General features: G+C 41.7%; 1 protein-coding gene and 1 long non-coding RNA gene across 2 annotated transcripts in view; one reads left to right on the top strand and one right to left on the bottom strand.

Annotated features, from left to right (window-relative positions):
* LOC120394546 (frizzled-3-like) overlaps positions 1-18,211 on the top strand; it is a 93,722-nt gene extending 75,511 nt beyond the window's left edge. The window contains 3 exon segments of the mRNA XM_039518766.1: positions 14,066-14,214; positions 16,145-16,378; positions 17,179-18,211. Of these exon segments, the coding sequence (XP_039374700.1) occupies positions 14,066-14,214; positions 16,145-16,378; positions 17,179-17,392 (597 nt within the window). The 3' untranslated portion in view covers positions 17,393-18,211.
* Positions 18,212-21,226: 3,015 nt separating this feature from the next.
* LOC120394547 lies at positions 21,227-23,975 on the bottom strand. Its single transcript, XR_005592336.1, has 3 exons — positions 23,763-23,975; positions 21,496-21,623; positions 21,227-21,326 (listed from the first exon to the last, which is right to left on the bottom strand). It is a non-coding gene; the product is annotated as an uncharacterized LOC120394547 (long non-coding RNA).
* Positions 23,976-24,157: the final 182 nt, after the last annotated feature.

The following is a 24,157-nucleotide window of genomic DNA, read 5'->3' as shown; positions in this document are numbered from 1 at the left end:
GTACAGGAACTTGCTATGTAGCGCTACAGATTTGCTCACTAACTCACTGACATAGAAATCTACAGGAAGTGCAGAGCGGAAATGTGTTGTACGTCTTTACCGCTGACGGGGGGCGGGGAAGGGCAGCAACGTTAAAGCGCTGCCATGGCAAAGGACCCTGCAGTGCTTTAAGGTCACTGCCCCTTTTGCCCCCCCTCGGCCGCTGAGGGGGTGGGGCAAAGGGAGCAGCTGCCTCAGGGCCAGCGATTTTAAAGGGCCCGGGGCTCCGGACGCCGCTACCGCAGCAGCGACATCCGGAGCCCCGGGCCCTTTAAATCACCATGGGAACCCTGGGCGGCGTGGACCAAGCGGCCTGGAAGGGCTGGTGGGGAATGCTGACCTCTAGCCCCACCCCTTCTGCACAAGGTCCCGCCCCTTCCAGGGGCCAGAGTCACCCCCGCCCCGTACCGGTAAGTGTCTTGAGTTACTTTCGCCCCTGTGTAGTAATAATAATGTTTTATTAGATTAGACATTTGAATTTATATTCTTGCAAAGCACCGTTAAGAGATAGGCCTGCAGTGTTTGGGACACTGTGAATACATATGTAATCCTAGATAATTATACATGTGTATATATAGATATCTTAAGATATTTCAGCATGGCCCTCTTAACCCACAGTCCATTAACACGAGGTCATGACGGCTTGACTCCCGACAGCCACGCGTAAACAGGTCTGTACTGTAACTTGGAAGCAGAAAAGTTTGCTTTTAAGTCCCTTTTTGGGAGGGGGGTCTCCTGGTTCTGTATATATTATAACCGTTTGATACAGTTTGTACATGATCCTGCACCCACTGAAGTCAGCAGTAGTTTTGCTATTGACTTCAGTGAGAGCAAGATCAAAGCTCCATTTTTAGGAATTTTCTTAGTTATATTTTAGCTTTCCAGGTAACCACCAAGCTTGTGCTTCTTCTTAGAATCATAGAATATCAAGGTTGGAAGGGACCTCAGGAGGTCAGCTAGTCCAACCCCTTGCTCAAAGCAGGACCAATCCCCAGACAGATTTTTACCCCAGTTCCCTAAATGGCCCCCTCAGGGATTGAACTCACAACCCTGGGTTTTGCAGGCCAATGCTCAAACCACTGAGCTATCCTCATGCACACCTTCAAAAGGCCTGCTTTTGGCCTGAGGCGGGTTTGGACTGGCCAGCGGCTTGGCCAGAGGAGGGATGAAGTCTTTTTCTAGAGTTCCTATTCCTCCTGCCTACTCTGAAGCTGATAGCCCACACTGAGGAATTGAGGTCTAAAATGCCTCCGTTGATTAGCAGGGGTGTGGAGGGATCTCAGGGTGGCTCTCATGTCCTTGAGGCTGTGCAAGCATCAGTCTTTTCTAAGACTAAAGTCTAACCCCCCAAGGGGAGGTCCTGGATTGTCTGCTGGACCTCATATGGAAGGCCAGAAACCTACAGCCAGGAACTCCTCATGGCCACCCCAGTTGCCATGGTGCAGGAAGCTGCATCTGCTGTGTCCAAGGCTGCCTACAGGGATGCCCGAGAAATCGGTTTGCCCTCCTCTACTAGTGCGGAAAACTCTGCTCGAGAGTCCAGGGGCAGGAGTTCAGTGAACTTTGCCATGGCCCCACAGGTGTTAAAGTTATACCTACTAACCACCGCCTGATGGTAAGCGATACGGAGTTGCAACCCCACCCCTGTTCAATAAACAGGGATGGTATGATGGGACTACCTACAATGTCATGTAGCCCATTGGCGTCTGCCAGTAGCAAAAATCCCCAACGGCCAGTGATGGGACACTAGATGGGGACAGTTCTGATTTACTACAGAGAATTCTTTCCCAGCTATGTGCCTGGCAGGTCTTGCCCACATGCTCAGGGTTCAACTGATCCCCGTATTTGGGGTCAGGAAGGAATTTCCCCCCAGGTCAGATTGGCAGACATGCTGGGGTTTTTTTTGCCTTCCTCTGCAGCATGGGGCACGGGCCACTTGCAGGTTTAAATTAGGATAAATGGTGAATTCTCTGTAATTTGAAGTCTTTAAATAATTATTTGAGGACTTCAGTAACTCAGTTAGTGGTTAGGGGCCTAATTCAGGAGTTCGGGAGTGAGTTTCTGTGCCCTGCAATGTGCAGGAGAGGTCAAACAAGATGATCATGATGGTTCCTTCTGACCTTAAAGTATATGAATCTGCTCTTCAAATAATGGAGGAAAGAAGAATTTGTTAATGATAGCTGAAGTGGTGAGTGAGAATAAAGAGCTTCCATAAAAATATATCAGCGTAAGTAGTAGTAGTTCAGGGAGAGAGCAGGCATATTAATAAATGAGGAAGGGGATTAAATTGAGATAGGTGAGATACTGAGTTCCTTTTAAAGTCTTTCTTTGACAAGAACTAGTGTACAAAACATTCAACAAATAAGAAGGAAAGATGACCCTGTTAAAATAATTAAGAGAAGGTAGGAAAATATTTGGAAAAATTATACATACAGATCAAACAGTCTGGATACTATAGTGGAAGAAAAAGGACCTCTAATAGATCTTCAAAAATTCTCTAGCACAAATTTGTCAGACTGCATGAATGACTGCCTTCCGTCTGTATTCTTAATATACTGCAAGACATCTGCATGCGGAGGTGATGTGAGAACATGTAGTGTCCCCTTCATTTATATCCCAAGAGTGACTAGGCCTTGGTGAGATCGAGAGAAGTGTTGCCTGTTTTCATGTCAGTCCAATTTGAAACAGAAAGGTAGCCATGTGACCTGATTCCTTTCAGAGGTTTACTAATAGAACAACAAGATAATTTCTGTCTGTAACATGGTGTTATTTTTCCCAAACACTATTTAATGGGAAAATAGCAGCACGTGACTGTCGTGTGAACAACTCAAAAGTAATGACAGTGACTGAGGTTGTATGAGAATGGTGATACTGTTAGAACAGATTCTCTTCAATGCCTCCCCCCAACTCATCTTTAAGAAAAGCCTGGCTTGATTTGAATTTCATTGCCTTTTGTCCTTAGGGAAATCTCAGCTCCTCAGCATAGTTGTGGAACTGTGCCCCAAAGGAGGGGGACAGGTGTTGGGCACTCAATAGTGGGTTTGAGCTTTAACTTCACATTTGCAGCAAGCTCATTAATTTGCTATTTGATGCATAAAGCAGCCATGATTGATAGTTGGGCAGAAGGGAAAAATATTCAGAGATGAGTGAACATCCTAAATTAACAGTGTGTCTGGGTTGCAGAACTGTTTTTCCCTGGAGGAATGCTGAAATTAATGTGTTTTTTAACCTCTGTATTGAACACCTGCCACTGTGTGTTTGAACCTTTTGTTACCCCTCTTAAAATAATGTCCTTGTTTACTTTCAAAATGATGTAGATACCATGGAAAATACATTTTTGTTGTTGATTTATCCCAGTCTAGATGCTTCTAGTTCCTTAGAGCCAGCAGATGGAGACAGAATTAAGTCTTTTAATTACAAAATCTCACCCATACATATACTGTCCTTACCAGTTGACACAACTCAGTTGTTGGTCTCTGGCAGGTGGAATGTTAAAACTCTTGCTTGCTGAGGGAGAGACCCGCAAAAAGAAGTGAATGCAGAAAATCTCTGTAGTCTACCAGTCTTTCTAGCTACACCCTGGCATGCGGCTGCCACTGCCGCGCCATATCATGAAGCATTGATTGCCTCCAGGCTCTTAGTGCCATAGGCAATGAACAAGCTCTCAGTGGAGTACCCCATGGCTGACTCTTACAGGAGATCCAGATTCAGGAAGTACCAGATATTTCAGGCTGCTTCTGGCTTAATTGTAAGAGAAACACAAATTTGGTCTTTATGAGAAAAGGAGCAGGTGTGAAGGATAAGGATGGGTCACCAATCTGGGACCCTGCCCTAAGTGGCAAGACTTCCTTTCAGGGCTCAGCATTTTGGTACCACGGGTTTTCAGACTTTTGGAGAGGCAGCACGTACAATATGGCATTCAGGGACTGGCCAGCAGGGTTGATTAGATAAGATATTATTGCTAATGAACAGGAGCAGCAAATGAGAGTTCTGCAAAGGAGTACTCCAGAAGGAGGAGTGACTACATGACCCTTAGGGTGAGTGCGTTGTGTGTACTTGCCTGCCTTGTGCCTGCTTAATTGAAGTTTATAGTGTGTTCTGTTTTGGGGGGCTGTGTGCTGAGCCCAGTGGCCTGCTAGGCAAGGTTGAGAGCTTCTTAACAAGGCTCTAACCTGCCATCTTTTGAACCCTAATCCCTTAGGATCTCTTGATAAGGGGGTGGGACTAACTCAGGGAGAATGGGTTTAAAAAGCCAGCTCATAGATGACCAGAGGAGCTAGCAAATAGGAGTTTCCAAGGGAGTTTAGAGAGGGCGTGTGAGCCAGATAAATAATAATAAACCTAAGTAAATAAATAAAACCTAATAAACCTTCTCTAAATTTAGGCTAATACCACCACCCCACCCCTCAAAAAATAAAAACACACATGCACCAAACAAACAAAATTTCCTGCAAGAGAGAAAATAATTCAGGCAGAAGTCCAACAGCAGAGTGGGGCTATCCAGTTTATTGCACTGTATGTGGCATCTATGATTTCTAGCCTTGTGGGCAGGTGGCATGTGTGTGCATTTGGTGCCAGCAGCTAATGGCTCTCAGAGACTGCATATGGGATCTTGAGACCTGAGTGGCTGAACAGAAGCCAAGGGAGACGGAAGTACGTAGACAAGATTTTCCGGGAAACAGTAGAATGGTCCCACCCTCACTCTGATCGCCTCAGTCTGTTGAGGATGAAAGTCTGAAGGAAAGAACACTAAGCTCAAATGGAGGGAATCAATCCCATAGCTGGGACCCTCCTTCCAGATGTCATGGTATCATCTTACACTGCGTTGTGCAGGAGGTCAGACTAGATGATCATAATGGTCCCTTCTGACCTTAAAGTCTATGAGTCTATGAAGATACCTCTCCAGGGCAGGGGACCCCTAATTATTGGGAAGACAGGTAAAAGTAATGGGGAATTCAATTATTAGAAACATAGATAGTTGGATTTGTGATGACCGAAAGGACTTCATGGTAAATTGACTGCTGGGTGCAAAGGTTGCAGACCTCACAAAACATCTAGTCAGACCTATGTGCAATGCTGGGGAGTAGCCAGTGATCCATGGTACAGGCAGTTACCAGTGACATAGGGAGAAGTAGCTGGGGTCCTGGAGGCCAAATTTAGGCTGCTAGGTAAGAGATACAAGTCCAGTGCCTCCATATGGCATTCTCTGAAATGCTTCCAGTTCCACATGCAGGGCCAGTTAGACAGGTAGAACTGCAGGGTCTACCATGTGTGGAGGAGATGTTGATGTTCAGAGGAGAGATTTAGGTTTACTAGGTACTTTTGGAAAAGGAGGAATCTATACAGGAAGGATGTGCTCCACCTAAATCAAAATGGAACCAGACTGCTGCCATGTAAAAGTAAAAAGGTCGTGGAGGAGTTTTTAAACTAAAGGCTGGGGAAAGCAGACAGGTGCGGAGGAGCACACAGATTGGACAGACACATCCCTCAGGGCAGGATTTATTAAAGGGGATACTCTATATCTTAGTAAAGAGGTGAAGTGGAAGTTGATGAAGTACAGGTAGTAACTGAAGAGAAACAGTCAGTCTCATTCAATTGCATCACATGATGGCAGACAACTAAATACTGATAAATTTTGTAAGTGCTTGTATGCAAATACAAGAAGTCTAAATACTAAGATGAGTGAACTGGATTGTCTGGTATTAAATGAGGATATTGATATAAAAAGCATCACAGAAACTTGGTGGAGTGATGATAATCAATAGAACACTGTAGTATCAGGATACAAAATATATAGGAATGACTGAGTAGGTCACACTAGTGGGGGGAGTGGCCGTATATGTGAAAGAAAGCACAGACAAATATAGTAAAAATCTTAAATGAATCAGACAGTATGATGGAATCACTACTGGATAGAAATTCAATGCTTGAATAATGAGTATAGCAGTAGGACTATACTACTGACCACCTGACTCATATGGTGGCTGTGAAATGCTCAGGGAGATTAGAGAGGCTACAAAAACAGAAAACCCAATAATAATGGAAGATTTCAACTATCCCTACATTGACTGGGAAGATGTAACCTCAGGATAGGATGCAGAGATAAAATTTCTGGACACCATTAATTGCTGCTTCTCAGAGCAGCTAGTCCTGGTACCCACAAGAGGAGAGGCAGTTCCTGATTTAATACCAAGTGGCGCATAGCATCTGATCCAAGAGATGAATATAGTTGAACCATTCGGGTAATAGTGACCATGAGCTAATTAAATTGAACATCCTTGTAGGGGGGAAAATACCAAAGAAACCTGTCACAGTAGTATTTTACATCAAGAAGGGGAACTACACCGAAATGAGGAGCCTAGATAAATGGAAATTAAAAGTAAAAGTGAAATGTCTGCATGCTGCATGGAAACTTTAAAAAACATCATAATAGAGGCTCAAACTATAAATATACCCCAAATAAAATGGTAAGATGACAGACAGCCACCATGGCTAAACAGAGTAAAAGAAGTGATTTAGTGACAAAAAGACATCTTTTAAAAATTAGAAGTCAAATCCACCTGAGGAAAATGGAAAGGAACATAACTCTGGCAGGTCAAGCGTAAAAGTGTAATAATTAGGCAGGCCAAAAAGGAATTTGAAAAGCAACTAGCAAAAGACACACAACTTAACAGCAAAAAATTAAGTACCTCAGAAGCAGGAAACCTGCCAATCATCTGGGCCACTGGAGGATCAAGATGCTAAAGAAGCACTCAGAGAAGACAAGGCCATTGCAGAGAAACTAAATGAATTCTTTGCATTGGTCTTCTCTGCAGAGGATATGAGGGAGATTCCCACACCTGAGCCCTTCTTTTTAGGTGACAAATCTGAGGAAGTGTCCCAGATGGAGAGGTTAATAGATGAGGTTTTTGGAACAAATTGATAAACAATAAAAAGTCACCAAGCCCAGAGAGTATTCACCCAAGAGTTCTGAAGGAGCGCCCATATGAAATTGTGGAACTAACAACTGTGGTATACGACCTATTGCTTAAATCAGCCTCAATACCAGATGACTGGCAATAGCTAATGTAATGCTGATGTTTAAAAAAGGTTCCAGAGACGATCTTGGCAATTACAGACCAGTAAGCCTAACTTCAGAACCAGGCAAATTAGTTGAAACTGTAGTAAAGAACAGAATTATCAGATGCGTAGATGAACATGATGTGTTGAGGAAAAGTCAACACAGCTTTTGTAAAGAGAAGTCATACCTCACCAATCTTTTAGGTGTCCCTAAATCTCTGACTTCCAGAAGCTGAGACTGGGCAACAGGGGATTGATCACTCGAAATTACCTCGTTCTGTTCATTTCCCTCTGAAGCATCTGGCACTGGCCACTGACAGAAGATGAGGTACTGAGCTAGATGGACCACTGGTCTGACCCAATATGGCCATTCTTATGTTCAGTTCTGTTAGGCCTATAAGAGAGACTTGACTTGTGAATATTTTTAGGTCACTGAAAGCTCTTGACAGCCTGATAAGGAGAAAATGCCCTTATGTTTGCTTATCATATTATACATTTGTTAAAATGTATGAGGATGCCTTCGCATCTGCAAAGCTGACAAATAGGAAACTAAAGAAATAGATTATCTCTATTATTTGCTTGAAGTTCCCCAATAACATTAAGATTGATAGAGAAGTGTGAATGCAGGGGCCTTCAGCGGCTTACCTGCGGGTGGTCCGCTGGTCCCGTGGCTTCGGTGGACCTCCCGCAGGCGTGCTTGCGGAGGGTCCGCTGGTCCCGCGGCTTCTGGACCTCCTGCAGGCACAGCTGCAGGAGGTCCGCTGAAGCCGCAAGATCAGCAGACCTCCGGCAGGCAAGCCACCGAACGCAGCCTGCCTGCCGTGCTTCTGGCGGCGAAATGCCTAGAGCCACCCCTGTGTGAGTGGCAGGCCAGCACTTGTAATGCTAAATAGAAGTCTCTGACTTGGGCTCATGCTACAGCATTAAAAAATAGCTGTGTAGATTTTTCTGGCTGGGGCTCTGAAGGCTGGGGGCACCAGCTTCAGAACCAGAGTTCTAGCCAGCTCCTGAATGTTTACACAGCTATTTTTTAGTGCTGTAGCATGAGCCCCCACAAGATCAAGTCTGTAAGCCCAGGCTCTGAGACTCACTACCTCTGGATCCTACTTGCTGTGTAAATGTACCCTGTGTCTAAATCATTTGTGTGGGTGTGCGGATGTCATAAATCATAGAAGATTAGGGTTAGAAGAGACCTCAGGAGGTATCTAGTCCAGCCCCCTGCTCAAAGCAGGACTAACACCAACCAAATCATCCCAGCCAGGGCTTTGTCAAGCCGGGCATTAAAAACCTCTAAGGATGGAGATTCTACTACCTCCCTAGGGAACCCATTCCAGTGCTTCACCACCCTCCTAGTGAAATAGTTTTTCCTAATATCCAACATAGACCTCCCTCACTGCAACTTGAGACCATTGCTCCTTGTTCTGTGATCTGCCACCACTGAGAACAGCCAAGCTCTATCTTCTTTGGAACTCCCTTCAGGTAGTTGAAGGTTGCTATCAAATCCCCCATCACTCTTCTCTTCTGCAGACTAAATAAACCCAGTTCCCTCAGCCTCTCCTCATAAGTCATGCGCCCCAGCCCCCTAAGCATTTTCGTTGCCCGCCACTGGACTCACTCCAATTTCTCCACATCTTTTCTGTAGTGAGGGGCCCAAAACTGGACGCAACACATCAGATGTAGCTTCACCAGTGCCGAATAGAGGGGAATAATCGCTTCCCTCGATCTGCTGGCAATGCTTCTATTAATACAGCCCAATATGCCATTCCCATTAGCCTTCTTAGCAACAAGGGCACACTGCTGACTCATATCCAGCTTCTCATCCACTGTAATCCCCAGGTCCTTTTCTGCAGAACTGCTGCTTAGCCAGACGGTCCCAAGCAGTGCATGGGATTCTTCCGTCCGAAGTGCCGGACTCTGCACTTGTCCTTGTTGAAGGAGTTGTCCTGCCATTTAAGTTGCTACAGCATGTGGCGTGAACAAGAGCCTAAAAGGTGATATGAAACAGGAATGCCTTGGACATAGTTCACTAAAATGTCTTTGAAGTCTATTCATTGTAGTTGGCAGATTATCTCCATACTGTTGTGGGGTTTTTTTACTTAACCTTAGATTTTCTTTGTTGCACTTGTTTGTTTGTTTTTAAAGTGAGAAGTACCATAGATGCAGTTTCATTCTTTGAAGAGGATACCTATAATATCTTAACCCATGAAAGATTTTGTGCAATAGTTGAAATAACTACAATTGAACTTGACTTTAAATTCTCTATGAACTCTTCACTTTGAGATTTGGGTTGGTGAAGTCAAACTTCACAAAAAGCCTGTGCTTATTCTAACATTTGGAGCATGAGCTTTCATGAGCTCATGAGCTTTCATGAGTGAATGCATCCGATGAAGTGGGTATTCTATAAGGTGCCACAGGATTCTTTGCTGCTTTTAATTGCTTTTAAAGCCTTTGGGTCCACACGCTACTTTAGGAGTGAGGATTTGTGGAAACATCTAAAGCAGTAGCATACATTCACTCTGAGCAGAAGCTAGTGTTGCCAACTCTGACTGAAGCTATTCCCAGAGATTCCCCCTATCTAGTTGTCATGGTGTCTGGAGTGGCTCAAAACCGTGAGTGCCGACCTCAGGGTAGACTGTCAACGAGGCAGAGCAGAGACCCCAAATGAATTATGTTCTATAATTAGATTTCACCAACCCAGTAACACATGTGAACTCTGGAGCACTATAAGAGTCTTGTCATGGAGCCACAGAAAATCCCTTTGGGCATTCCAGTCTATCCTGCCACCCCAGCAAGCTGGACTTAGTGATGGGTGCTAAGCATCAAAGATCATAAAAGATTCAGGTGGTTCCAGTTCCAAGAGACCAACTTATCCCATCTTAATCATACTAACACACAGGTGAGCTGGACTGGTTTCCAGCAATGAATTTGTCAGTGCGTGGCTGAGGCCTAAAGCCTTGACAAGAGCTACACCTGGTCTGCCAGCGTGTCACTAGTTAAAAGGGATTTTATTTTAAATGGGACCTTTCTTTGTACCACAGAGACAGAGTGCATGTATGTCAGATCGTATTTGACACTTATCTCATGAGTGAGTTACAGTACAAGTTCTTGCAGTACTGATTTAATACAGCTCTTCGTTAGTGTGGGTAAAGAAGACAAAATCCTGTGACAACACTTCATGTTATGCAATTCTTGGTGTTCCTTGTCACTGTAATACTTGTTTTGTGCAGTTTAACTAGGCCTAGATCAGCAGATGTCAGGTGGTTTGTAGAAAAGTCAGTAGGAGAGGCATACTTTTAATCCTTTAATGGCATTTCAATTTTTCTTTTAACAATCTACATCAATAGTTCAACTTTTGAGATTTTAAAAAATAAACTTTAGTATTTGCAGTAGGTTATAACAGTAAGCCCCTGCTGACTGACATAGCTTTTATCCATTTTGCTGGTATGCTGAAAGAAGATCCACAATACTCTTGTACACATCTTTTTTCAGCTACTTTTTATAGTGGTGATATTTCCTTAAAATATGCTTTTTTAAAAAGAAAATCTTTCTGTGGCTCTAGTGAGTTGACGCTTGGTATCGTCATTCTTCCCCTCCCACTTCTGATTGATTTTATACTTTGTAAAAGGCTTTGTCAAAATGTCTAGCTCCCGAATCATATTTTCAATTGCACTTAATACAAAAAATAAAGGGTTGTAATTTAATACCCTATTTGTGTGTTCTTCTAGGAGTGCTTCAGCTAGGGTTGCCAACCCTCCAGGATTAGCCTGCAGTCTCCTGGAATCGGCATCGATCTCCCAGTGACTTCTGAAAGCAAGCTGGGAGATTTTAATAGGACATTTTAAGAAAATGACATTATGTCATGTTGGGTCGGGGGGGAATCTCTGGGAATAGCTTCAGTCAGAGTTGGCAACACTAGCTTCTGCTCAGAGTGAATGTATGCTACTGCTTTAGATGTTTCCACAAATCCTCACTCCTAAAGTAGCGTGTGGACCCAAAGGCTTTAAAAGCAATTAAAAGCAGCAAAGAATCCTGTGGCACCTTATAGAATACCCACTTCATCGGATGCATTCACTCATGAAAGCTCATGAAAGCTCATGCTCCAAAACGTCTGTTAGTCCATAAGGTGCCACAGGATTCTTTGCTGCTTTTACAGATCCAGACTAACACAGCTACCCCTCTGATACTTAAAATCAATTAGTGTGCTCTGAGGTGTAAACGGCCTAATTAATGTCAATGGCTGCTAACTCAGAGACCAATGATGATGCTTTTACTGCTCATCAAAACATGTTAGAGAAGAAGTGTAAGTGTGTGTGTGTTATATACATATAAAATAAATAAATAAAGTTTCACCTGGAACCCTTTGGAAATCCACCAAGCATGGATGTGCTGAACCCAAAAGTGCTGATATAATCCAGATAAATATGTTTCTATTCAATTATTGGTTTGCACTTAATCTATGCAGTAGTAAACAATGGTGCCCCATTTCTGTAGGACTAGGAGATACTGTACATTCAGAAGTCTACAAGATTGTTGTTAGGGTACAGTGTATAATTGGTGTGGTTTTTGAGTTTTATTCTTTTGACCGTTTTTATCATAAGATTTTCAGATAATGATATTTTTGGGGAAATGGATTAGGTTTCTTCACACACGGAGATGTCTAGTAGGTAGCAATAGGACCAACATAAAACTCCTTGAAGTTGGAGTTAACTTCAACTCCTGATTGAAGTTAAAATGATGGTGTGGTATGATTCAAGCACTGAATTAAGCATGGCACTTTTCAGAGCATATCCTGTGTATCAGGTATTATAATGATCAGTAGATCACGGGAGGCTTTGGTAGCAGAGGCATAATTTCATATTATTAATACAATGAACTAAATTCTGTGATGGTGTAAATCCAAGAAGTCATTTATAGTTACGCCAATAGAGAATTTGGTCCAGTATGCAGGGAATAGACTCTTGTGTATATAAAAGCCTGTCCAAATCTTTTATCTACATTAGGAAATGATGCTTCCCACCAAGTTAGTGCCCCATTTACACATTTCAAAGCTATTCAAATTGTATAAAATGTAGTTCTTGTGTAGTAATGAAGCTATTTTTTTTGAAAGCTTAACTCAGGATACTTGTTTGATTTAAACAGAATGGTCCACTCAAAAGAGGCGGGGCAGAACACCACCATAATAGGGTTGTGTACAATACCACCTAGGAAGCTTTCAGATCAGTTTTGTATGGTTAAATGGGCAAAAATATGGAGAAGTCTATAGTGTTGTCAAAGGCCATCAACATCAATAGTTGCTCTCTGGCAGAAAGTGGTAGCAACTAGATTAAAAGATGCTGAGCAAACTAATGACAATGGGCAAATTGAGCTCACTTGATTCAAACAGGAACTCAAAGAAGAATAGTCTCATGATAATGCTCGTGTTTGGTTTAATCATTTAAAAAAAATCTATGTCCATGATGAAGGAATGCCGTATAGTAGTTACATTTTGGTTTGTATTCTTTTTTTGCCACGGATGTGCTGTGTGACTTTGGGAAAGTCACTTAACCTCTCTGTGCCTCCATTTTTCTCATCTGTAAAATGGAGATAATTATACTTGCCAACGTCACAAGTAAATGCTACTGTTTGTAAAGGGCTTTGAGATCCTTGGCGGGGAAGATCCTCTAGAGATGCAAAGTGTTATAATAATTACTATTGTATCTTCACTGGTATGTATATCTACTGATATCCACAGCAGAAAATGAGATGTAATTTAGACAGCAGCTGATCAGCCATTCTGTTGCTTTTATAAAGTTATCTTGATACAATAGCTACTGAACCCTGCTTGATAACACTCCAGTTGAATTTTCATCCTGTGAAAAGACAGCTTTATCGTTTTGCTTGCCCAATGTTAATTTAGGGCATTGTATGCATGGTATTGGATTCAGATCATCACACTGCTTTCTGATTTTACTCTAAATAAATATTTATATTGCTAGTAAACAGGAAGTGAGTGTTTTGTGTTTAAGACCCTATTGCGTGAAGTACATCTCTGGTCGTGGTATTCTGCTCCTCAGATTGTTTCCTACATCATTTAATGGCAGATCGTATACTGCCAGTGGAAGCTTTCAATGAAGGTCGACCAGAAGTTGGAGACCCTGAGATAGAAATGGCTTCCCGATCGTGGACCTCTGAGACTGAGGGTATTTTTTCAATTGTGGCGGTTTTAGTGAAAATGTCATGTGACTAGTCCTGGGATACTATAGCAGTGCAAAGCAGGGAATGCACAGTGAATTAGCTCTCCTTGCAACAAAGTGGTGGAGTGGTTCAGGGAAAATTAGTTCTTTTGAACTTCAGCTTGAAATCTTGTTTGTTTTTTATGGTTCATGTTTTGCGGCTACAACTCAAGAAGTTCCCCAAATGTACTGATCATAAATTTTGTCAAACGAATGCCCACATTGTTTGGTAATAAGGACTTAGTATAAGCTGTGATTGTTTCTTCATGAATCATCCAATGGGGAATAATAATCGTGTAGTACCGCCTTGCTGACAAACCAAGGCTCTAGGGAATGGAAAACAAGAATCTGATCCTCACTGGAATAAGGGACAAGGGGTTGTTGAATATGTTCCATGATGTGGAGGTGTCTGTATTATTGACTTTCCAACAGAAGTCTGAGCACATGGGTTTATTTAATTTATCTCAATTCACAAATTACAAAGGCTCATTTTTAAACCAATAATATTTCAAAATGGTTCAGCAAACACCACACCACACCAGAAATACAAGACCTCCCAGTATTTGAATCTTTTGGTTTTACACTGCACCAGCCTGCACATTATTCTGTGAAGTTCTATAGAACTGTGAAACAAAGGAACCCTGATGATGTTTACTTTGGCTCAAGGCTGAGACAGTTATTTTAAATTAGTTAATAGCTGGAGTAGCAAACTATAATGGTTTGCAACATGTTCTTTTCTGTTTTCCTCTCTCTAGATCTCTCAGATGAGCCGCCCAGACCTGATTCTCTTTCTGATGAAGTATCTTATGGCTCTAGTAGTTGGGATCCCTTCTGTCTTTTGGGTTGGAAGTAAAAAGACCTGCTTTGAATGGGCCAGCTTTTTTCATGGACGCAGGAAAAAAGAGTGAGTGCTGTTATGTGAAAGATTTACCAGTGTAATATTGGCAAATAAACCCTCTCTTAGGATTACAGGAGAGAAAACACTTTGAGTTAATCCTGTCCTAACCAGTTCCTTCTTGGAGAGAGGGATGGGAGCAGAGGCAACTTGCCTAGAAATGTCATGTATTTGCACCAGATTGTTTTCTTGATAACAGAATCAAATTAACATTCTTCATCTATTATCAAGCTATTCTGCTTCCTTGTTCTTAGAGCAAGTGGGATATGCCACGATACCATACATTTTTGTCACTTTCTGAAGTGTGCGGTAGTATAGCTTCCTTCTCTATAAACACCATCTCCTCAGCTAGACAACTGATCCTTTCTATTGAAAGGAAGCAAGCATTTTTTCCACCATGATTCAGCAGCAGTTGTGTACATTTCTTAATCTTTCTATTGTGCATTGAAGCCCCTCCCAAACTGCAGTTTAATAAAATTAATTACAGTGAAATCTGTCTTAAGTGACCTCTCAATGGACTGACAAATCCACTGTTTAACACTAAAGTGGTCTTCTACTAAAAATGGAGGAAAATTGCACTCAGTATAGTTGGGGCAGATTTTAAGGCAAAAGGTAACCTAATAAATGTGGTCACTTGTATAAGATTCATAGCAACTTAGTATAATTAATACATGTTTTATCTACCCAAATACACCCTTTCAACTAAGGCTGTGTAGAGACTAAGGCAATGTTTTCTAGCCTGGACATCCCTGGAGGTGACAGACTAGTTTGGGTGGAGTAGGAGATAGGGCGGAGGATCCGAGCAATGGGGCAGAGAAAGCTGCATGACACCAGGTGCTCTATCCTAAACATTCTCCGTCAGTTAAAGTAGTGGGTGGCTCCTTGAAGCTTCCAGGCTTGTTGCCATGTTCCTGTGGTGGCCCTTACTGTTGCAGGACAGCACACACCAGCCTTCTGGCTCAAGCTGCTCTCTTTTGTTGCTGTGGCAGTTAAATCATCAGTGAGAGGCAGAGCTGATTTTTCTTCACGGAGCTGTCAATGGACAGCCCCATGCCAAGTAGATGGTGTAGCATTTTGATGAATGGGAGAATGAAAAGGAGGAGCCATTAGGTGAGGAGGAAACCCTAGGAGAAGGGACACAAAAACAAGAGCTTTAAAGTTTTTTTTCCATTCTACAAAATAACTGAAAAGAGATCAAATGGACGGAAAACTCACTGGCAACTCTTCCAGAGCATACCTAGAGGATACTAAAAGTGCACCCGTCCACCAATCCCCCATGGAGGGACTCCAAAAAACCAGGGTGGGAAGCACAATCATTGAGCTAAGGCAAAGACAGATTCTGTATATTTTGTAATTCACAAAATATGCTGCTTTTACGGACATTTATAATTCAGATTTTGAAATACCATTTGGGGGAAGGTAGTGACTTTTCCTGTTTATGTAGATGACTACTTCTGCAGGAATCTGGGCAATATCTCTGAACTCTCCAGAGGTAATGCCATAAGGGAATTCCAGGTTTAAAAGAAAATTACACTGCGTCTAGTTCTTGCATGATCCATAGGATTCATGAAGCTGCTGGAGTCGTGAGGTAATGGCAAATCTTTTATTTGCATTGCAATTATGCTACTGTATACTCCACATGCCTACACTAGAAGAGCAATTACAGGCTACAGGGTGATTCTCTAAGCATTGGCCAAAATGTTCAAATTGGGGTGCTTAAAATTAGGCAACTCAATCCATATGTAGGCAACTAAATAAGTGCCCTGATTGTTCTGCCTCACTGCTCTTGTAGGTACCAAGTTGTAACATTTTGACCATGATGTGCGTATTAAAGCTATATGTTTATTGATAGCATAGGCCAGTTTGGAAGAGCTGTTGTGATTGCTTTGCTGTATTTTTTATTTTAACATTAATTATTCCAATTCCATGTTTTGACTAGAGCTGTAAATGAGAGCCGCCAGGTGCTGCAGGAGCCCGATTTTGCTCAGTCACTTCTGAGGGATCCTAATACCCCCATTATCCGAAAGTCAAGGGGCACTTCCACTCAGGGGACTTCCACTCATGCCTCATCTACTCATCTGGCTATGATGGATGACCAGAGGAGCAAAGCAGGCAGTGTTCACAGCAAAGTAAGCAGCTACCATGGCAGCCTGCATAGGTCCCGTGATGGCAGGTGAGTTCCATGCATAGTTTAAAATTCTAATGTAAATCGAGTTGAGCCTCTATAATCAGGGGGAATCCTGGTCACTACCTGCACTTTTTCATTTGACTATGCTTTGGTCACCATGAGGTTGGATTCTGAACCTCAGCTAATTTTCACCTTCCCAAACAGTGAATATATCCTCTCCATTTGGTCCTTAAGGAACTTTAACATCTGGGTTAGAAAGAGGAAATGTACCGTGACTACTTTCAGTAGTTGTGAGTATATGAATTAGTCAGAATATGAATGCAGCCAATAGTTCTCTTTCTCTACTGAGACAGAATGTGCCTTGTGTGTGTAGTGTCTACTATATGGGAAATGAAATCTGTTCCAAGTTCAGTGTAGTGTTTTAGCACGGCTGCTCTGTACACTTCTGTGAGTTTAACTAACTGAAGAACATGCCAGATCCTCAGCTGGAATAAATTGACGTAGTTCTACTGAAATTAAAAAAAAAAAAAAATGTAGCTTAGTTGAAGTGACTATTAGGTAACTTGTATTTACTCACCAAATTATTATTCTCAATGTGTATATGGTGCTATAGTAAGTATCCTTATCCTCATTTTATAGATGGGGGGAAAACATAGAAAGGTAAAGCAACTTGTCAAAGGTCACACATGAGTTCAGTGGCAGAGCCAAGTAGACTGAATACTCCTGTTTTTCATAAAAACATAGTATTATATATAATCAAGAGTTATTTACTTACATACTTACACACACTCTCCCTCTCTCTCGCCTGAGGTAATAATGAAATTGGCCTTGTTTTTATAAATTAGGTACACCCCCTGCAGCTACAGAGGCATAGAAGACAGACTACCTCATGGCAGCATGTCACGACTGACTGATCACTCCAGGCATAGCAGTTCACATCGGCTCAATGAACAGTCACGTCACAGCAGCATCAGGGATCTCAGCAACAACCCAATGACCCACATCACACATGGTACCAGCATGAACCGGGTTATTGAAGAGGATGGAACCAGTGCTTGATTTGCTTTCAACATAAAGGAGAACCTCCTGCGACAGTGTTACTTGGAGTCCATTTCTCAGTGATGCGATAATACTCAGTGGTGTTGTGCTTCCCATTGGTGCTGATTTTTTGTATCAGGAAGCTGAAGTTTGGCTTTGCCTTTTTAAAGCCAGCTGTCATTGTGCTCACATCAGTGCTAGGATGCTCCAGTGATCAGCAATCTGGAAATTAACAAAAGTAAAAGCTAGTGGTAGCTTCATTTTGAACCTACCAGTAGATAATTATTAATAATTTATTTGATAACTTGTTATTTTCCCATCATACATCATAGCTGGATTTCTTATTTAAAAAAATCCCTAAATACTTTGAATTTCAGTAATTGTTACCTTTGAAGACTCACTGGTGAGGTCATGTTAAGAGTTCCAATAAGCAGAAGGAAACTCTTGACTATTTGAAGTTCTTCCATGAAACCCTTTTGTCTCTGATTAGATAATAAAGTGATACTTGTCATCAAGCACAGAAGGAGGGCTGCATATTAACTACTGTACAAAGGGCATCTGTGAGAAATCAGCAGGCATTTTTAAACAGTTATGCTGGAAATAAAACAAAAGAATGAGCATTCCGTAGGAAGAATGGACACTCCAGTGAAGATGGTCAGTTCTTACAGAATTGTTCAGGCTCAATTGTTGGGGTGTGGGGCAGGGAAGGCATGACTTTTTAAAATTGGTATTGTCCTTGCCTTTTTACCAAATACTATTTAAAATTTCTACTTGTTTACAATTTTTCTGTGGGGAGAGGTGGAAAACTCAATTTGAAGCCAGTTACTTAGATAATATTCAGCTACCCATTTTAAATTAACATACAAAACTGAGATTGCCTGTTCCTGACCCCCTCAAACACATGATGGGGGAACCTGGATTTTCCATTTAAACTAGAATGTTCGACCTCTCTCCTTATGTACCTATAAGAACAAATCCTGATCCCAACCCCTGCAGCTTGGGTTTGGAGGGGTGGGTGAAATGGATGCAGGGAGTTTGTGGGGAACCCACCAGGAGACCACAGAAATGTGCTCTGTGAAGGCTCCCTTTATACTGAGTATGTTGTGGAGTGGGAGGTTTAGAGGTGGGTGGGAGAGTATCGAGGAAGGAGTGCAGCAGTGGAGCTATGAGTGCATAGATCCACCAGCCAGATTACACTGCTGTGGAAAGGAGGTGAAGGGGTGGTCACGGTCAGGAACTGCTGCCACTCTGTAGTCTTGGAGGTGGAGCAGGTTTTCACATTCCCCCTCCATAGGCCCCCAGCCCACTTAGGTGGGGTGTGCACTGGAGAGAGTATTTGGCTTATATTATGGGTCTCTTCTATCCAGCTCTCCACTATCATTCGGAACAGAGAATTCTCGGATTTTTGTGGAAACAGGAATAATTTTGCTCTTCTTTTGCCTTTAGGGTAAACCATGTCTTTGTGGACATTGTAGGCAAAGTCAAGTCATGTTTTTAATGGTACAGTAGATCTGAAGCAGCTATTGTAAGCGTATGTCTACACTAGCTGCCAGATCGGCATTCAGTGATCAATCCAGCGGGGGTTGATTTATTGAGTCTAGTCTAGACGCAATAAATCGATCCCTGAGCGCTCTCCTGTCGACTCCTGTACTCCACCGCCATGAGAGTTACAAGCGGAGTTGATGGGGGAGCGGCAGCAGTCGACTCACCGCAGCGAAGACACCACGGTGAGTAGGTTTAAGTACATTGACTTCAGCTACGTTATTCACGTAGCTGAAGTTGTGTAACTTAGATCGATTTCTCCCCTCCCCACCCCCCCGTGTACACCAGCCTGAGTTTCAGGTATCATTCACCTTGAAGAAATACTGATTACATTTGAACCTACCTCAGTCATTATTGTAGAATACTTCTGGGAAATATACACTTTTTTCATTGTCCTGATATTCATTCCCTTTTTGACCTGTTTGAGGCATGTTGAAAAGGCTTTGTACGTGCTTGGATGGCATAACCTCCGGGGCTTTTTGGAGCAACAAGACTTAGGCTGTGCAACCATTATTCATTTTAATTATTCCCCAATGACATGACAGCAAATCATTTAGCCATATTAGTCTTTAAAATCAAAGGTTGCTGTTGGGGTCACCATGTCTTTAAAAATCTGTTTACTATAAATTGCTTTTCCCAGCCTGACCAGGCTTTTCTCCAAAAGAGAGGCATGAACCAAAACCAACTTCAAATGCAAATTTTTGGAAGCTTACTCTGTACTCTCCCCTCTATGTAAATCCATTAATAGTGATAAAAGTTACTGTGCACACATGCTTGGAGGGCAGAATAGACCCTATAATTTCTGTTGGATTGGCTGTATGTATAGCTAACTGCCACAGTCATGTATTAGGTTAAGTCTCTGATTATTCTATATCAATCTTTTAAACCAGATGGGTATGAGATGTGTTTAAGGGTGGCTTTTAGGTTGACAAAATTCCAATTCCATATTGCCAACAATGGTGAAACATGTTCTTGTTTTAAAATTTAGCTTAAACTGAGCAACTTTGTTTTTGCAAAGGGATGCTATTTTGTAGGAATTTGGATTTTAAAAGGGAGTCTATCTTCAACTTTTTAACTGTTGTAACTGAAAGTAAAGTTTTTACGTTGATCTTTATTGCTCTGTTTGCAATAGTGTTCTGGTTTTGACAACGGTTTTGCATTCTATTGTGACTTCTTTAACTGTGGGAGGGAGATTTGGAATGGTTGAGGTTAGATCCATGGTTTGTTTGGGGTTATTTTGTTTTAAATCTCTGTTAATTTGGGGGCGGGGGGTGTCTGTGGTTCCAAATGTGAGAGTTTAGACTTTCTCACTTACCTATTCTGTACATAGAATGCACAGCCTAAGTAGTGATTCAAATATAACATTCTGGTCCCAGTTGCTGATTTCCCCACCAGCCTCTTGTAGTCCCAACCCCACATCCTATTAGCTTCAAAACTAAACTAATATAATACTAAGGTTACAAGGAAGGCTGTAGCAGTGCTGAAAATAAAATCAGGATCTCCTGATTCCCAGTTTTAGGCCTTAGCCATAAGACTATCTATATTTGTATTGCTTTAGTTACAGCATCATGTCTTCAAGGAATTAACATCTTGGATCTTTCTCCTACATGCTGGTCCAACATGCTTTCCCCTGAAACCTCATGCCAGCATACCTTTGTTCAGGGCCAACTCTACCCTACATAGAGAATAGGTGATTGCTAGCGACATTGAAATGTTCAGTAACCACTTGAGTTGTGTCTCTGACTACAGGCTGGTAAAGTCAGGCATTTGCCAGACTGCCTATGGCAACGGCATCCCTAGCGCTGGCAATGTGCTTCAGTTCTTATTCCATTGGCTACTATGTCTTCAACGTGCTTCGCCCTAACTTCTATGGTTTTAATGAAGTTTTGCATAATGAAGACAGAATAATGATGTCACATGTATAAGTTTGTCTGAGAGTGCAATATTTCTCAAGGACAGTGTTTTGCCTATTGAATCACAAACTGGGGTTTGTTTGGGAAATGTTTTGGAAAACTAAAAAAAAAAAAAAAGCCGCAAGTTTGGTTGTAAAGCAGCTTGCCTGCTCTCAAATGCTGTAAATTGATATTTTCTTAGTTTTAGTTTTTTAAATGTAAGTTTTGCTACAGAGGCTTTAGTCCTGAGCTGTATATAGCATATATTTGAAATATGGATGATCAGAGATTGATTACAGGATACAGTTTACCTATAGACTACTGGTTTGGAAGCATCTCAGGTTAGTAGTAATGTAAGGTCTGCTGCTGAAATCAGTCTGTGGTCTCAGTCCAGTTTGTAAGCGGCAGGCATCCATGTCAGAACCCTCCACCACAATTTGGTACCCATACAGATTTTTAGCAGAGAGGCTGAAGATAACATGGGTATAGAGACTGCATTACTATCCTCTTCAGAACTGGTCCTGCCGAATTAACAGTTGAGGTACAAAGATGAAGGGTGAGAAAAGCTTGTATTGTATTGTTCTAGAGACCGACTAGAAGACTGAAGTCTCTACTGCTGTCAGTCTTGGTATCTTTTACAAGCACTAAAATTATTTAAGGTCCGAGACACATACTCGCTCACTCACTCACCTATATATTTCAATGGAAGAGCCATCTGAGGATGCCTTGCAGGACTGCACCATTAAAACAGGAGGAATGTTGCTGACAAATTAATATCATATGCAGATTGATCATTGCTACCAGAGGTCCAACTTGAGCTGTGGAATGTTAAAATTCAAATCAGATTACACTTTTGTGCTAATGTACCTAACTTATGACCGTGTTACGTTGATTGCTGATGAACAGTGACTCTGAGATGGGTTGTCTTTGACGTTTTCAACTGTAATGAACTGTTCTAGGTTCTCATGATGACCAGTGCATTTAATGGCACTCATCTCTTCAAATGTTTCTGTTGAGATACTCATGTATGTATTGTAACGTCATCTATTTCTGAATGAGGGGGAAAGCTTTAGTGTTTGTGAGATTTTGTATGTAGTGGTTGCACTTTGTTATTAGCATGATATCGTACCTAAAGTTAGCTGGTTTTACTTACTTGGCTCTTGGTCGACTTGTTTTCAGTAGGCCAGTATCAGTTTTGTAACATTTGATTTTTAGCACTTTAACTGTGAGTGTACAAGCAGATTACCATATAGTAGATGTACATTTTGATTTTAAACCTTTTAAAATTTTTAATAAAATGACATAAAAATAGTTGTTGGTCTCTTTTAATAGGCTTTGATTTTATTTTTTTCAAAATTCATATAATTGTATATTTCTTTAAAAACACATTTTGGAGCCATTAAATTTCATCCTATTACTATTACTCCAGTTTACAAAGTCATCTAGATCTTCCTGTATGATATCCTGGTCCTTCTCTGTATTGGCAATACCTCCCAGCTTTGTGTCATCCGCAAACTTTTTATTAGCACATTCCCACTTTTTGTGCCAAGGTCAGTAATAAAAACATTAAATAAGATTAATCCCAAAACCGATCCCTGAGGAACTCCACTAGTAACCTCCCTCCAGCCTGACAGTTCACCTTTCAGTACGACCCATTGTAGTGTCCCCTTTAACCAGTTCCTTATCCACCTTTCAGTTTTCATATTGATCCCCATCTTTTTCAATTTAACTAATAATTCCTCATGTGGCACCATATCAAATGCCTTACTGAAATTAGATCCACTGCATTTCCTTTGTCTAAAAAAAAATCTGTTGCCTACTCAAAGAAGATCAGGTTGGTTTGGCACTATCTACCTTTTGTAAAACCATGTTGTATTTTGTCCCAATTACCATTGACCTCAATGTCCTTAACTACTTTCTCCTTCAAACAGTTTTCTAAGACCTTACATACTACAGATGTCAAACTAACAGGCCTGTAGTTACCCAGATCACTTGTTTTTTCCTTTCTTAAAAATAGGAACTATGTTAGAAATTCTCCAGTCATACGGTACAACCCCTGAGTTTACAGATTCATTAAAAATTCTTGCTAATGGGCTTGCAGTTTTGTGTGCCAGTTCCTTCAATATTCTTGGATGAAGATTATCTGGGCCCCCCGATTTAGTCTCATTAAGATGTTCGAGTTTGGCTTCTACCTCGGATGTGATAATATCTACCTCCATATCCTCATCCCCATTTGTCATCCTATCATTATCCCAAAGCTCCTCATTAAAGACTGAGGCAAAGTAGTTGTTTAGCTATTAGGCCATGCCTAGATTATCCTTAACCTCCACTCCATCCTCGGTGTTTAGCGGTCCCACTTCTTCTTTCTTTGTTTTCTTTTTATTTATATGGCTATAGAACCTTTTTACTATTGGTTTTAATTCCCTTTGCAAGGTCCAACTCTACATGGCTTTTGGCTTTTCTCACTTTATTCCTACATGTTCTGACCTCAATAAGGTACCTTTCCTTGCTGATCACTCCCATCTTCCACTCCTTGTAGGCGTTCTCCTTTTTCTTAATCACCTCTCTGAGATGCTTGCTCATCCAGCTTGGTTTACAACTCCTGCCTATGAATTTTTTCCCATTTCTTGGATCCACAAGTTCTTCAGTCCAATCCACTTCCCTAACTAATTTCCGTAATTTGTTAAAGTTAGCCCTTTTGAAGTCAAAAACCCTAGTCCCAGATCTATTTTTGTTTATCCTTCCATTTAGTTTAAACTGAATTAGCTCATGATCGCTCGAACCAAGGTTGTCCCCTACAACCATTTCTTCTATGATGTCCTCGCTACTCACCAAAACCAAATCTAAAATGGCATCCCCTCTTGTTAGTTCAGCAACTACTTAGTGAAGGAATCCATCAGCTATCGCAATCCCTTCTCACAAAAGTTTACTACAACTGGGAGCGGTGGAGGAGGTACCTGTAGAGTTCCGGAACTGGAGGCTTTAGTCCCATTTTCTGATCCCAAAGAAGAAAGAGAGTTGGTGGCCTTCCCTGGACCTTTGATGTCTCAACATCTTCGTCCACCATTTCAAATTCAAGAAGATGACTCGAGTCTTAGATCCTCAGGACTGATTCTTGGCTGTTTAACCTGAAAGACTATGTGTGGCCTTTGCTGGTAGAGTTAAGTGTCACAGAGGTTATCTAAGTGGGTCTCCAGCTATAAAAGGACATGTTATGAGTTAGCTAGGGTAGAGACACCTAACCATATTAGAGCTCAGTCCACTCAGGGCTGGTGCAAGGAAGTTTCGGGCCCTAGGCGAAACTTCCACCTTGTGCCCCCCCCAGCCCTGTGGCAGCTCCCCCCCTGCCCTG

Source organism: Mauremys reevesii, unplaced genomic scaffold (assembly GCF_016161935.1).
Source record: "Mauremys reevesii isolate NIE-2019 unplaced genomic scaffold, ASM1616193v1 Contig64, whole genome shotgun sequence".
NCBI classification, from domain to species: Eukaryota; Metazoa; Chordata; order Testudines; family Geoemydidae; genus Mauremys; species Mauremys reevesii.
Note: the sequence above shows the minus strand (reverse complement) of the source record. Positions and strands in the feature narration are given on the sequence as shown.